The sequence below is a fragment of the Bidens hawaiensis genome, unplaced genomic scaffold, assembly GCF_021521415.1.
Source record: "Bidens hawaiensis isolate Kalapana, Puna unplaced genomic scaffold, B.hawaiensis_p1.1 tig00064539_1, whole genome shotgun sequence".
NCBI classification, from domain to species: Eukaryota; Viridiplantae; Streptophyta; class Magnoliopsida; order Asterales; family Asteraceae; genus Bidens; species Bidens hawaiensis.
Genome location: NW_027501509.1, coordinates 15,399 through 32,178, shown reverse-complemented (window position 1 = coordinate 32,178; position 16,780 = coordinate 15,399). Strand labels below are relative to the sequence as shown.

The window sequence follows — 16,780 nt, the reverse complement described above, 5'->3', positions numbered from 1 at the left end:
TAATATGGTCGTCTTACATTAATGTTTTTAAAGATCTAATAAATGTGTTGTTATATAAAAAGTCAAAACAACTTACTTAAGAAAAGCACACAACTTCCCTTCAATGTTATGAGAAGTGATGATAGGCTTGTTATTTTATGTTATTAAATCTGAAGTTTGGAACATGATCAAAAAGTTTTACTAGAATGATGAATTACTTTGTTTTAATATTAATGGTTGACACGGCTACTCAGAAAGACTCACTTTGATATTTTAAGTAGTTTCGAAAGAAGTTTTTTGAAAAAATAATGTGTTACAGACTACGTGATTATAGGAGGAATGACATCTAGACTCTATGACCGCGACACACATGATGTTGGTAATTCAAAAGGAAGACAATATGAACATGTGTCAAGCCAATTATTTGCGTGTGTCGGGATTTTCAACAAATGTATAATTACCGATGAATGGTTGATAAAAATTACCTGACAAACTATTGAGAATCAAATAGTTGAAAAGGCCCGACAAAGACGTTAATTGGTTGTTTATCACCGACAGTACTAGACCGTCGTGGATCCCCAACGACGTATCAGTATAGTATAGATTTTATATTTCCATCGGTAATTTTTTGACGGTGCTTTCCATCGGCTTTACATCCCTCGATGAAAGCCCAAGTTTCTTGTAGTGTCTTCATTAATACGCATTTTCACGACAACAAATTTTTGTAGTTTGCAAGATTATGTTTGTGTTTACGTTACTTTAAATTCAGTTTGGCGTTTCTTCCTGTAAAATTCTACAGATACAGATATACATAATAACATAAAAAAAACAAATAGCTCTTTCATATAAGAATATGCTTCTTAGATGTTCTGCTTAACTTGACGGGGCCAAACAAAGTATATATTTAGTAAGTTTTAAGGATGTTATTACATTCATTTGACAACACAAAATAGCTCTTTTTTTCCCTACCACTAGCTTAGGTCAGGACCAATCAAGTTGTCCACTAGCTCTTCTAATTCAACCCCAAACGACCCACCCATGTTCACCCATGGGCCATCACAATTCGAGTTCTATTCACACACGTGCAACATCACTAAAATTTAAAAATTACTGTATCACCCTATTCATGATACTCTTTTTATTCTGATTTAGTTAGAAAAATAGCCAATATTTATTATTGATATTTCCAAGACAATTTAGTTAGCGTAAAATTATGTGATTTAGAATACTACTTTTTTTATATTCGAAGTGAGAAAATTTTAGAATCCGGCTCATGCATCGACGATGAAACGGAAGATTTTTCAAGTTGGGACATTAATTTACATCACAATCAATCATCCGGGCATTGAAATAGTGCAATAAAAGAAAGAAATAAAAAAATTAACTTCATAACATGTAAAAGATATAAAATTTTATAAAGTCAGAACACATTACATTATGAAAGTTAAATGGTTCACCTATACATAAGCCATTTAAGTGACTTAAAACAACATTGGGAACACTTTGATGCTGTTAAGTATATCTTTTTCTAATAAGAATGTTGTAAGATGATTAGACAGCTAATTTAAACAACTCCATTAAGTAAACTAAATATATCCGAAGTGAAAAATATTCATATCCAGTTTAACACGATAGATAAAAGTGAAGTGAAAACGTGACAAATTTAAATGAGAAAATTTGATTATCCTGATATGTAAAATGTGTTTTTATCATGTATGAGAATAAATGTGACAAATTTAAATTAAGATAAGAAACAGACATTGCGATTTGAGCTCTATCAGTCTCCAAGGACCCGATAAATACATCAATTACACTCTCCAATTTACATGAAAGTGAAAGGAGCGTTTGGGAGCATAATAATATTTTGAAGGGGTTTTTCTTTCTTTCTTTTTCCTTTCAATATTCCGTCGAATAAAGAACAATGCCTAAACTAAAATACAAACTGCAAATAACTAACCAGTGAAGCTGATAGAAATCTTCCATATTCTCTCATGCGGCTAATTCACTCCTAAACTATGGCATTGAATCCATCAAATTAAAAGAAACTACGTTGGGGTCGTCAAAGATTGTTAAACCTACTAAACTGCTGAAATCAAAGCAAGTCAGTTGGTTTAAGATTCAAACGATTGGGTTTTAAGGTTTGAATTAACAAGTTCGTCCCATCAACCCTTAATATTTCTATATAATTATCATTTATAGGATACACAATTACGTATATATATAATCATAAACCATTTTTATCATTTTAAAGGTTTAATAAAAACTAATTCAACCTTTTCTAGAAAAATAAAATAAAATAAAATCGTTTCAAAGAACCAAAACCAAACCATTAAACCACCAAACAAATAAAATCAACCCATCTAGCCTGGCTGGTTTGGTTTGTTCTACTCGAAACCATAGAGGTTGACAGTTTTCATAAAGCTGTCTAGACGACTACTATTTTGTAAACTTGAAACCGCGTCATCTTAGCCTCAAAACACTTTCAAAATTAACACAAACTCATATACTTCAGTCCATGATTTTGGGACCGAACTGTTTACAAACCATATCAGACGGTTAAAATTGATCCATTTAAGGTTCGCAAACCTTAATTAGGGCTTCGAGTTGCTCCAAACGAAAGCAAGAATCCAATAGTACTCAATTCTTTGATTTGATTCCAAATCAAACACTGTAAATTGTGTTTCTTTTTTTGCTTTTGAATCAATGATCATGACAACAATTTTGTTCCAACGACAAAATTAATGCTACAACTTCAAGTACTCGGCCATAAAAGCGGGCATGGTAACCATTTTAATAAAGGTTACATATAAAAGTGTAGCTTGCAATCTATATTCTTGTGGGTAGTTTGTGCATGGCAGCATTCACTCTCTCATCAGTTATCATTTTGTGGGTATCATAAAAATCTAGTATTTCCATTGCTATGTTCTTCACCTGTTAAACAAATAACCAAAAACGTCATAAATTGCAACAAAAGAAGGCCTGTACAAGTGTTTGAACATATTTAACTAGGGGGTGTCAATCGTGTTGGGCTGGTAGGTTAAATTTTTCGGCCCGAACAGGCACCATGTTTTTACTCGTGTCAAAAACATCAACCCTAACCCAAACACGACCCATTTACCATTTATCTAAAAGTGCCAAACAGGTTGGCAAAACATAATGTGAACATGTTTAATAAGGCTGGTGGGTTGAAACAAAATAGTTAAATGGGTCTTAAATAAGTTAGTGAGTCGACCTATTTAAGTTTTAACTAAACAAGTTAGCAAGTTAACCTGTTTAACTAAGCGGATTAAACTAGTTAACCCAAAAACGACCTGTTTAGGCCTGTAAACAAACCGAACATTCAGTTAACTGTTTGGCTGGAATTTCATGTTCGCTTATGTAATAAACTAACAAACATGAACTCGTGGCTCGTTCATTCATTTTATGTTCGTGAATGTCAGTTTATGTTCGATCATTTACGCTCATATATGTTGTTCCTTTATGCTCATTTATGTTGGTTAGCTTACGTGTGGTTAGATTCGTTTGTTTGTGTATTCTGTTAAATTTTTTAGACCCACCACAACTTAATCTCAGTTATGCTTGTTCAATTATGTTCATTTGCGTTCATGAACCGTTCGTTTATACTATTAACACTAGAACTCAAACATAATAATTTTCTTAACGAACGAACACGAACATATCCCGGTTATTTTCGTTCGGTTCATTACAAGCCTATAACAGTTTCAATTAAACATGTCAACCCAGACACGGCCCGTTCTATAAACGGGTAAGATATACCAACCCGAAACCTGATCATGTTCCTGTCGTGTCAGAAATTGCCACCACTATATTTGACCCGTTCAACTCGTTTCAATTTAGCAATGTAGTTTAATATACAATTTTACCCCTTGACTTACAACATTCATGTCGACCCGTAGATCTTCAAACCAAGCTGTATTATCTTTCTCCTTGAGCACACTAGCTACATAAATGCAGGCTAATCCAATCAAATGTGGCGGGTGTATGAGAATTAGATCCATCTTATAGGTGTCATTCACAAGTCCCCTAAACAACTCATTCAAAAAATTTGAGTTAGAATTGTATAAAGATGAAATCATGCTACAAAAGTCAACTTGTTTGGAAAAAGTCAAACTAGCAGGTGACCAAGTTCTTACCAGGTCAACTGTGTTGCATCACTGATACCAGCATCATGAACCAACCTGTTCAACTCAAAATGAGCACCTTATGTTATAAATAGATACTCGCTTACTTTTGAATGGGTCAAACTGGGTTTGTTTTATCTCAAACGGGTTTAGCGAATGTGAAAAGAGAGCCAAATATAACCTCCTAAGGTAACAACGTCATTTGTCGGCATTATTAAATATTAATGCATCAATTATATATAAACATATAGAGTAAATTACATGAATGCCCCCTGTGACTTGGGGTAAGTTACGGGTTTGGTCTCTAAGCTTTAAATTTTACAGATTTGTTCCTCAGCTGCAATGTTTGCATTCATCCATGGTCCAAACATATAACAGTGTTAATTTACGTTAAAGTCAAAGGCATTTTCATCAAATGCCCCTAAGTTTAACTAAGAAAGTTAGCAATACTCATGAAATATGGATGAAAGCAGACATGGTAGCTAGTGATCAAATCCATAAATCTTAAAGCTTAGAGACCAATCCCTAACTTACCCTAAATCATAGGATATAATCCATGTAATTTACTCGAAAGTCAAAACTATAAGTATAAGTTGTAAGGAAATACATACTGAGGTAATGCATGATAAGGATGAAAAACAATAAGGTAATAGTTTAACGCTTCCAAAATTTTCATTTCCATTTCAAGTATTTCTTTAATTTCACAGCGATATTTTTCATCTGGATCTGCAAACAAAGATGTCATGTTACTAATCCGTTAATTAGGAAAAAAAGAACTCTTTTGAGTTTAAAGAAAATTGTTACTTGTTTTCTTAATGTAGAATACAAGAAGTCTTGCTTGCACCGTGCTTTCTTCAGATTTTGATGCCAAATACAAGCAGGATGGTGCCAATAGACGCGGGTCAAATTCAGTCATGCTTTTCCTAAAAGTCCATAAAATATACACTTAGCAAAATTTTCATTATACATAACTGTAATAAAATTGGGGAAAAAAAGTAAATCAAAATTGTGTGTATAAGCACTAAACCTAACTTAGAGAAAGTAGAGGTGGCAATCAAGACCCATGTTTCTTATATCTAATAGGTTAAATGCGTAGAATATAACAAACCAAATTAAAAAAAGCAAACGGGAAGTCAAATTGGTTCAACAAATAAAATTATGTCACTAAATTATTTTTAGTCACTAAGTGTATATTTAACGAATAACACCATAATTGCCGCTTTGTGCCTCAAGATCCTAAACATTCAACTCGTGACTCAATTCACTAGAGTCAAGATATTAAATAATATATGTATATGTATATATAAACATATGTAAAAGCAAAGTATAAGTACAATCTTTTATTTAATCTATAACTATATAAGATTATTGAGCATAATGTGTTTGCACTCTGCTGCAAAGAAATCTGTTGTTATGTAGAAAAACTAATTTGTTGATAAAGCATCTGAAATATATACCTTGTATATACACGTCTCATATATGTTACAGCAGTCGCCACAACCCTGAAATAGAGAAGTAGTAACCAATGCAATGAGAATTCATCACTAGAATAAAATAAACAAAGTATTTAAGAAATCGTATGAGCTACATTTCGTGAATATAACTATTTATCCAAAACAATAAGTTCTATGAATGGATTAAAGTTTTCATGACTGTCTAATATAGAATAAAAATCATTAAAAAAGAACAAAACTTGAGGCTAACCTTTGCCTCACTTTCACATTTTGAGCCAATCTCGCAATGTCTGGAATGAAAAACAAAACAAGATATACAGTATTAAAAAATTATTCACACAATATTTTTACAACCAATCTAATATAATGTTATACTTTGTAAAACCTTGACGTTAAAGGTACAAAAAAGTGCAATCATGGTAAATGCGCAAATTATAATAATCAATTTCTGCAATCACCATGCAAATCCTTACAAATTGGAATATAATCATAGGGTTAAGTTATCCTACACAGTCTCCTAAATCTAAGAAGGGTACAAAGAAACGATGGATCGCAAAATATAACACAATGCAGATTATATAACACAATGTCAAGGAAAAAAGATACAATGGCAAAATAAACAAAAAACACGATGGTAAATAAAAAGACACAATAATTTGAACAAAACTTCTAAAATCAACAAGCTAGAAATCAAAAGGCGAAAACCTAAATTCTAGTATCGTAGACAATTCCAATGCTGCTAGTTTGAGTTAAACCAAAGTACGTTTGATTCCCTTCCTACGGCTTCCTACTTTTAGAAGACTATGCATTTTAACCCAACCCTATAATATTCATAAACACTAAGTCAATCTCAATAGTTCTATCACAAATAGGTACAAAATAATTCATCTATGCAGTTAACGCAGAAAAATATCGGATATCGGACGAGGACCGATATCTGAGATATCAGTTATCGCGGTGGGATATCGCCTATCGGTAATTTTAATATCATGCATTATTTATCTATATTATATATAGCAATTTAACACTAACAATTTAGTATACTACCCTACTACTATTAAGAAACTAACCTTTTGAAACTTACAACCTTTTGAAACTTACAAAACACTAACAACTGTAGCACGTAGGAGCTGATTAAGACTTAAAACACTAAAAATTGGCAATTAAGACTCAAAAAACTGATACCGGGAAAATCAGTGACATATCGGTCAATATTGCCAATATTATCAGTACCGATATTTTGATCAATAGCATCAAACTAGCAACGAAAATCGATCAATAATAACAAATAAACACATAATAATCAAATAAGTTACACATAACTTTAAAGGCAAATAAATAGATACATAATTAACCTACAATTAGTCATATGCAATTTAATCAATTTGAAATCATCAAGTGTGAGTCCTCTCTGCTTATCAAAATTATGCACCACATCCACTTCCTCCTGGTCCAATAATTCCTTGCTGCATAATAATTATTATTAATCAGTGTTTGTTATTATTATTATTTGTTCAAATTACAACCTAATGGTGCGATTAAACGGAAATCAAACGGATGTGAGTGTGAGACGTTAACGGTGAGGATGATCGGAAGCTTACTAGTGCGTTGATGTCCAGAAATTAGTCGCCATTGTTGGTTGTTTGTTGTGAACAAAATGGAGTTAGCAGAATGAAATCGGAGGTTATGGAATGGAGTATTGGGTTGTTTAATTGGGCCTAAGGTTTTTAGTTTGAAATTTTGAATCTGGATTGTTTATGTATTAATATTGGCCCATATATCTTCTCTGTAGTGGTCCTTGTGGAGGTGTGAACGAAACCGGAACCCAAAAAAATCGAAAACCGAACAATATCCGTAACAAAAACAACGAATTGTGAATTCGGTTTTCGGATCAGATATACAAAGTTTTGAATTTTGAATTCAGTTAAACCGAATTAACTAAATAACTATAATTTTATTACTATTTTTTTGTATTTTTAAGTAATAATGGTATTTGTTTGTAAGTTTGTTGATGGCCAACCCAATTGAGTCAGATTAGCAAGTCATCTAATTACACATTCAATACACTACCGATGTCTTAAAAAAAACAAGAAGCAAAAAAAATTGGTTTAGACCAAAGATGCGGTTCGGATTAAGTTATGAACAAAAAATTGAAATCGACTAGAACTAACGGAATAACCAATATCTAAACCGATGAGCACCCCTTAAATACAGATCCAATATAATTAATTTGGAATATATCGATATAAGTAATTTCACATTTCTTGATTGACAGTTTTGCACTAGTTTGCTCATGCAAATCTATTCCTCCTTTTTCGGTAATGTTATTCAGAGTATGATTATGCATCACAATAATGTATCATAACATAATAGTGTTGGCGAAGGCCACCTGTCTGGCATAATATTATACTGGTTCTAATGGTTAACAGGGTATTGGTGTGGTTAGTGATTTTTTTAACCGGTTTTCACAATTATAGAAAAAATTTATAGTTTTTACAGAAAAAATAATACCTAGGAAATATATTTATATAAAAGATGATATATGGTGTCAAAAGTTTGAGTGAGAGTTATTCATTGTATTAGTTGGAATGGATAAGCATGTGGCAAATTAAAAAGTTTGAAGGAATGCTTAAGGAAGCTAAAGTGGATGTATAAGTTCAAGCTTAAATTAGAAATTAAGATATAAGACCGATGAAATTGGAGCTTTCACGTATACAAATAACTAAATAAGGATTAAAGTTTACTTTGAGTATCACTTATACTCTATCTTGCAACTCGATGAAGCAAAAAAATATTGAAGAATTCAAGAGCAAAAATATCAAGAGTAACTATTAGGAAATTTAACTAGCATTTGTAATATGATAGTTAGGTTTGATTGATGGCGAACGCAACAAATTTTAATTGTCCTTAATCTTTGTTGATGTTTATCACTCTTTTATAACTTTTTTGTTTAGATAGGATAAAGATGATACAAATCAATTAAAAACACATAATAAACTAAGTGTCATGACAACTGTTTTCTACGTGTTACATCTCATATACAAACGTGTTTAAACAACTATTTTTACATGTAACAAACAACTATCGCTCAAATATTCATTATCAATCCGATCACGCAACTCTTTTATTTGTTAATTTGAATGGGTTTACTATTTTGTTTCAAATAAGTTAGCATTTGTAATATTAAATACTTTAAATTGAGTTTTTTGAGTGCCATTATTAAAAAATAAAATTTATTGGTTCATTGTGAACCATTAGGGTGTTCGAAAAAATTTGGGTGTAGATTGTCTTTTGTGGGTGATGGTTAATCCCTTTTCCCCATTCTTAGTCCGCTCATAATGGTGATTGAAGAGAGCCTCTTAACAAATAACAAAGCGCAATAGATGCAACCAAAGTTTAGCAAAAAAAATCATGAATGAATATCTATACGCTATTTATGATATAGGCATAAGTGTCAAAACACGTGGATTAGGTTGGGTCTATCAAAAGAGGTTCAGTTAAAGTAGATTGGATCATCAATGGCGACAATGATGGTGATAACGACATCACCGATGGTGATAAGATAAGTGCATGATTTGGTTTTAATTTTGTCTTTTTCAACATGCCATGACGCATAAATAAAATACATACTCAGGATATACATTTTGATCACATTTTCTAGTGCACCTTAGGAAAGAACACTCCTCATATGTATTGTCTAATCTCTTGAATCACTAATTATAAATTCAAGATTGTCGGCCTACCAAACATGAGTTATGTTTTGAAGACAAAGAAGAGGAAGCAAAAAAGAAAATAACAAAGACAACTCGCTTTGGGGCCCGGCCCCTTTGTACATCTTCTAGTTTCTATTTTGGTTATAGGCTTCTTACACGTTCTAATTTCTATTTTGGTTCTTATACTATTTCAATTCGGTTTCTATCTTGTATCCTCTTTCTATAGATAAAACAAATTGAGTATCGTTCATGTAGTATTTTAATTTGGTTTCTCTTTTGTATTACTTCTCTAAAGATAACTATTGATAAAATTGAGAAACAATGACTTTTGTAATGAATATATTTTGCATGAATATTAAATTTCTCCCTCTCCCTCTCAACCTTTTACATGTGCATATATTGTTAAGAAAACTTATAAAAACGCATGACCTAATGGTCTGGTGATATGATATTTACTATTTTAAAATGAAAGTGATAGGTTCAAATCCTTGTAAGTGCAGGATTTAAGAGATTTGATTTTAGATGAAAATAAAATTTGAAAAGAAAACTTACAACAGAGTTCCTATCCCCTTTTCCATTTTCGAATTATAGGGAAATATAAAATTATATTTACTTTACTCATTGGAGTCTTAATCCCCACAATTCATACTTAAAAAAAGGTACACACTAATATTTGAGGGTTCCCCATTCCTCGTCCTATATTTGTACGTGGTTTCAGTGAAAAAAAAATACACTATTTAAATATTGATTAAAAATATATATTAGAAATTGGATGTGGAGTGTTTTAAAGGTGAAGGACAAATTTTTCAAAGTGAATGACAAATATGTATTTTAGTTTAATTATATGAATGAGTATTGAAGATTTCATCATAATGCTCTAATCATATTTCATAAGTCGCTATCTCCTTAATGTTTTTAATAGCTTATTTTATTTCATGTATTTTGAAAAGTTTGTTTATAAAATATTTATCAACGACATAATATAGTTCTAGCAGTAAAACTAAAATTTGAATCAAACCATTAGTAACAGTTTCGCTTGGTTATTTTTAAGTTTCAATAGTTCACTTTTGATCATTTATGCAGGAGAGATGGTTGAGTGGTTTAACTAACCTAAAATTCTTTATAATCAACCCATGATCTAGTGGTATTGTATTTGACCCGTCAAAACTAAAGTGGTTGGTTCAAATTCTTAGAGTTTCATTTCAGTATTTTTTTCAATTCGTTCAATTCACTTGTAATTACTTCTTGCTTTCCATTGTAAATCATTTGCAGTTTGTTGTATATGATCATTTGTAATTTGTTGTATATGATGACAATCAATTGAATGTTCATTATTAGTTACAATGACAAAACTATGGACTACTCGGGGAGATTAGCTTGCAACTATATATAAACCAGCTAAAAAGTATAATTCACACTACATGAAATACTTAAAACCGTAATCACATGTAAGAGTTAATACTAGAAAATATGAAAAATGATATTCCCTTATACACTTTGGTCTAGGTTCGAACCCCGGCGTTGGTTTCGGACCCGAGACGCCCACGATATCCTTCCACCCTGACCCGATGCCGTTCTCCGCTGTCGCAGCTCCTCTACCTGAACCTCCCACGACTGTTTCCATTGCGCAATATCCTCCGGTCTATCCCCAAACCGCGACTCTTTCTTCACCGAGAAAGCCAAGTGCGACGCCAAATTGCAATCATACATAGCTCGAGCTTTCGGGTCAGATAACGTATCGTACGCTTCCTGAATCTGAATAAACCTCTTGGTATACTCGTCGACCATTTCAGGTGGTGACACGTCTGGATGGTACTTCAAAGCCATCTTTTTGTAAGCTCTTTTGATATCACAGAGCGTCCCGCTCTGTGATATATCCAGCAAGTCATACAACGTCTCATTTGGAGACGTTGTGTAACAGCTGCCGGTAGTTGTGGCATTTGTTTGTTGATTTCGGGTTTTCCTGACTGAAATAAGTGGCTTTGTGTGGCGGAGATTGAAGGAAAGACTTCTTGGTGATGTGTTTAATGAATTTGAGGGCATAAAGAATTGGGCTTGAATTCCTAAAGCTATGGACGTTGAATGTGTCATGTTTGAATTGTGTTATGAATAGGTGAAGAGAGAATGAGTGTATATATAGACATCTAGTGCATGCATATGGTTATAATTTTATGTTGCAAATGCATGGTGTCTACGTTATGGAGTTTTATTCTATGGTAAAATGAATGCTTGTTTTGCTTTTAATTAGTGGAAGGTTCTACAATAAAAGAATTTTCTTACATGTAAGCAGTGTTGCAAAAATCCCGACTAGTCAACGATATTAATCGCTAGTCCCCACTTCACTAGTTAATTTTGGGCTAGTCGGCCAATTAATCGGTCAATGGTCAAATCTGGCCAAAATCGGCGGTTTCCGGTCAAATCCGGCCAAAATCGGCGGTTTCCGGCAAGATTCCGACCAAAATCAGCGGTTTTCAGCGAGATTCCGACCAAAATCAGTGGTTTCGCGTGAGACTTTAACAAAAACTAGCGGATTCAAGCGAGATTCCAGCCAAAATATGTGTTGTGTATGTATAAGACTGGAAATTACTTATAAAAATGTGTGCGTGTATGCATAAAACTAAAAATTATGCATTAAAGTCCGATCCGATTAATCCCGATTAATCTCGACTAATCGCGATTAATTGCTAGTCCCGACCCCACCGCCCGACTAGCGACTAGTGATTTTTACGACAGTGCATGTAAGGTTGTAATTGTTTTAATGAGGTTACCTAGTACTTCTACGTTATAATTGTCGGTGAGAAGCTAATAAATAGTCAGGTTAGGTTAAACCAAACTTGATGTGTTGTAGCTAGCATGTCTACGTGTCAAACAGTAATAATGATTATATTTTTTTACAAAAAAAATAGGTAAATAGATATTATAATTGTGGTTACTAGATGGTTCATTGAATAGTCAGGTTAGGTTAAACCTAACTTGATGTGTTGTAGCTAGCATGTCTACGTGTCAAACAATAATAATGATTATATTTTTTTACAAAAAAAATAGGTAAATAGATATTGGATATCACTTTTAGCATCTTTCATATCTTTCAACTTTTCAGTATTGTATGAAACCGTTCGTATAAAATATAAATAAAACATATTTATAACAATACAATAATTAAAGGAAAGCAAGTAAGTTACGCGTACTTTTATAACTGAAATAATATAAAAATACAAGAATGAAGTTGCAACACATAAAGGTTTTTGCTGAAGAGTCGATTTCAAAACAGGTTTCTTACAATATAATAACTCATTATTTCAGTTTATCGATTCAATTGATTTCACCTGAAAACAGTTGCAAAAACCCATGCCCTGTTTTTTGAATTGATCAAGTTCTATTTTAATTGAATCATCGAGAAGAATCGTTGAGCAATACATCGATCGATCTCTGCTCTCCCATAAACCCTCATTTAACTTCAAGTTTTTAACACTTCATTAGATTGATCAATTATATTCATAACCTCAATTGATTTGATTAAGTAGTCTTCACAAATAATCAATTGATTATTTGTTTATTTACAACTTTGTCACTGCCAATTTTCAGTTTTCCTTCGGTTCCCGCACTCAATACGAAAATTTTATTTGTATTTGATTAAAACTCTATGTGTGTGTAGCATAAGTTTGCGCTAAAAATGCAATGAAGTCTAAAAATATAATAAAAGATTGTGAACCCTCGATCAGGTGTAATCAAAGCTAAAGTATATATATATATATATATATATATATATATATATATCGGTGCCCACCTAGGCTCAATTTAATTTGAACGAGATATAAGGTTGGGATGGACAAAAGATATATGTAGGGGTATGGTACTAAACCCGGTTTTACGACCCTAAATTTATTATGTTTGGCTTATTTTATTATATGGACTAATACAATGTTATTGCGCTGAGGGGGTTTTGTGGAGGTAACCCTAACTGGGCTAGGCCCATTAGGGTACCATGATGGTGGCCATGAGGCTTTCTATATAAGGAGATCTCCACCTCCTTATTAAGGGTCATGCTCAATAAGAGCCACCACCACTTTTTTGTGTCTGTAAACAAGAGATCTTTGAGGTTTCTTAGCAGTCACCTCCACACCCCCGAAAAACCATTGCAGGTCCCAAGCAACCGGAGAAGAAGATCAAGACGTGGTTCATTCATCTCGAAAATCCGTGGAAACATCGTCATGGATCAGGTCAGATTCATTTCATTCTTCGACAATATATAAAACAAAGCTATCATTGTTGCCTTTTATTTAGCTTCATCATTTTTTAAAGCATAAATAACTTTTTATATGCAACTATTATAGTTATTATATACATACAATCGGGTATATTTTGTATTTATAATTTAAGTTTAGTAATATTTGAAAAACCAAGTTTTCTTAAAAAGCATATTTGTTCACGATGAGTTAGGATTTTTTAACGGTGCATTGGAACTTTGTGACCACCTATATAGAACACAATGCATTCATCCAATATACCAGCGTGATATGCTTTTTGTGAATTATCTGTATAAACTTTTATTTTTTGAATTTTCTGTTTTGGACACATTTAACCCTCAACCCCGCCTACGATTTAACAAAAGAAAAGATTTACACATTTTAGAAAATTCGATGGCATAGTTATTGTAACTCGAACATCTCCATTACATGCATGTTCGAAAAGTTAGTGTTCTATAAACACAATGTCACTACAATGTAAACCAATTTATCAAATCATCATAACAAATGCTCAAGATCGAGTGGCACACAACAATAACATTACAATTAATCTAAGACCACCCATGGAGCAAACACGAACACCCGACACCGACAATGCTCCTCATAAAGACAAGGCCGAAGAAAAGGGAAAAAACCGCCTCATGGCCTAACACACCTCATAAAGTCCAGCGCTCCACCTAGACGCTTGCGCGCCCAGGAGCAACGCTGGACTTGGGGGGCTTGTAGGGGTATGGTACTAAACCCGGTTTTACGACCCTAAATTTATTATGTTTGGCTTATTTTATTATATGGACTAATACAATGTTATTGGGCTGAGGGGGTTTTGTGGAGGTAACCCTAACTGGGCTAGGCCCATTAGGGTACCATGATGGTGGCCATGAGGCTCTCTATATAAGGAGATCTCCACCTCCTTATTAAGGGTCATGCTCAATAAGAGCCACCACCACTTTTTTGTGTCTGTAAACAAGATATCTTTGAGGTTTCTTAGCAGTCACCTCCACACCCCCGAAAAACCATTGCAGGTCCCAAGCAACCGGAGAAGAAGATCAAGACGTGGTTCGTTCATCTCGAAAATCCGTGGAAACATCGTCATGGATCAGGTCAGATTCATTTCATGCTTCGACATTGGCGCCATCCGTGGGACGGCAACGAACTACCCTTCGATCTTCCTCTCGGCTGTCAGATCTCTCCCAGGAAAAACCCAGATCTGGAAGTGTACATAAAAAGGCTTCAAGGCTTGTTCTATTAAAGCTCAAAAAGATCCATAGATCTAAAGGAGGCTTCCAGATCTGTGCAAAAAGAAACTGCCTGATTCGAATGATCAAGTCTCCGGATCTGTGATGGTTTTAAATCCGCTCCGAGCTTCAGTTCTATCTAGATCTGATTTACAGATCTAGATCTAGATTACAGACCTGGATTTTAGGTTTAAAATTGCAGATCTAACTCTTAAATTGCAGATCCAAAAATTACCAGACTTCCGCCGCCATGTACGCGCGCCCGCGGATTCTCACTCCGCAGCCATGCATGTGCCGCCGCGGGAACCACCATGTGGGTTTCGCGCAAAAGACCTCCACCATGTGGGTTTTGTGCTGAAGACTGCCACCACGCATGCTCGCCAGCGGGTCACCATTCCGCCGACATGCGTGCGCGCCCGTGGAAACCACCGCGAAAACCACCATGTGGGTTTTGCGCAAGAGACCTCCGCCACGCACGCGCGCTCGCGAGTCACCACTCCATCGCCGTGCATGCGCGCATCAGGCCACGCGCCAAACTTAAAGGTCGGGAATTCTCATAATATCCCATATGGCTACGCGCCATACTTAAAGGTCGGGAATCCTCATAATATCCCATATGGCTACGCGCCATACTTAAAGGTCGGGAATCCTCATAATATCCCATATGGCTACGCGCCATACTTAAAGGTCGGGAATCCTCATAATATCCCATATGGCTACACGCCATACTTAAAGGTCGGGAATCCTCATAATATCACATATGGCTACACGCCATACTTAAAGGTTGGGAATCCTCATAATATCCCATATGGCTACACGCCATAATTAAAGGTTGGGAATCCTCATAATATCCCATATGGCTACACGCCATACTTAAAGGTTGGGAATCCTCATAATATCCCATATGGCTACGCGCCATACTTAAAGGTTGGGAATCCTCATAAACCCATCAGGCCACGCGCCAAACTTAAAGGTTGGGAATCCTCATAAACCCATCAGGCCAAGCGCCAAACTTAAAGGTTGGGAATCCTCATAAACCCATACGGCTTCGCGCCGAATACAAGACCTAACGCGGCTCCGCTCCGTTCAACATGCGCACCACCATGATGCTTGAGCGCAGTCGCATATCACATGCTCATGCACCACATATGCTCACGCATCACATATGCTCACGCATATTACATGTGCTTACGCATCACATGCTCACACATCACATCAGTGCACGCAACATCTGCGCATGGCGCATGACACAAAGTCTACGCGCACGAGCATGCAACATCTGCGCGTGGCGCGGGACATAAAGTCTACGCGCATGCGCATGCGACATCTGCGCGTGATGCATGACAAAACCAAAGCCTATGCGCAAGCGCATGAAACATCTTTTTTAACTAAAAGGGTATAATAGGTAAGGAATATTGGTGACTTGGTATGAATTTAACTAAAATTTATAGCGTCACTTAGCATAAACTGTGTTACAAACTCCTTAGTTTAAGGATGTCTAGTGTAGTAAATAAAAATTAGCGACCTAACATGTAACTGAATAAATATGTTCACGAATTTGACCAAAAAAATGATGGAACAAACGAACATGTTTATGCTAAACCCAAACCTACGATTTTTATTTTGGTTTTGTCTCATGTAAACTTGTCTTGACTAAGGTTTTATTTACTTCATCACTAGAGAGAGGTGTTTTTTTGGCATGATATGATGACATATATGTGTATTTGGCCAATTGGTCCAAGATGAAATAAAAAGTCATACAAAATCAACTTGCTTTCATTCTTATCATAAGATAGTACATGCACAATTTATTTCAATAATGTTTATAAACTTTTGTTAGTTGGTTAATTATGATAAATTTAGGTGGTAAAGTATTTGATAAAGGTTTCTTATTTCTCTTTCTTTTCTAGTTTATTCATGCATTTGGTTTTTCTACCTAAAAAGCGGGCTTACATTGTCATTTATCACAAGTTTGGTGATTTTCTTATCGAGTACGCCTACATATCAATT

The 16,780-nt window shown here is 34.5% G+C and overlaps 2 protein-coding genes across 2 annotated transcripts; both read right to left on the bottom strand.

Moving 5' to 3' along the window:
• Positions 1–2,420: 2,420 nt before the first annotated feature.
• LOC143604261 (cyclin-C1-2-like) lies at positions 2,421–7,222 on the bottom strand. Its single transcript, XM_077080792.1, has 9 exons — positions 7,177–7,222; positions 6,935–7,041; positions 5,826–5,865; positions 5,579–5,623; positions 4,926–5,044; positions 4,733–4,847; positions 4,134–4,178; positions 3,876–4,023; positions 2,421–2,910 (listed from the first exon to the last, which is right to left on the bottom strand). The coding sequence occupies exons 1-9, from the start codon at positions 7,206–7,208 to the stop codon at positions 2,806–2,808; spliced, it is 756 nt and encodes a 251-aa protein (XP_076936907.1). The 5' UTR covers positions 7,209–7,222; the 3' UTR covers positions 2,421–2,805.
• A 3,554-nt stretch (positions 7,223–10,776) lies between these two features.
• Positions 10,777–11,426, bottom strand: LOC143604266 (chaperone protein dnaJ 20, chloroplastic-like). The gene has a single exon (XM_077080798.1). It carries the CDS (start codon positions 11,377–11,379, stop codon positions 10,777–10,779), a length of 603 nt encoding a protein of 200 aa, XP_076936913.1. The 5' UTR covers positions 11,380–11,426.
• Positions 11,427–16,780: the final 5,354 nt, after the last annotated feature.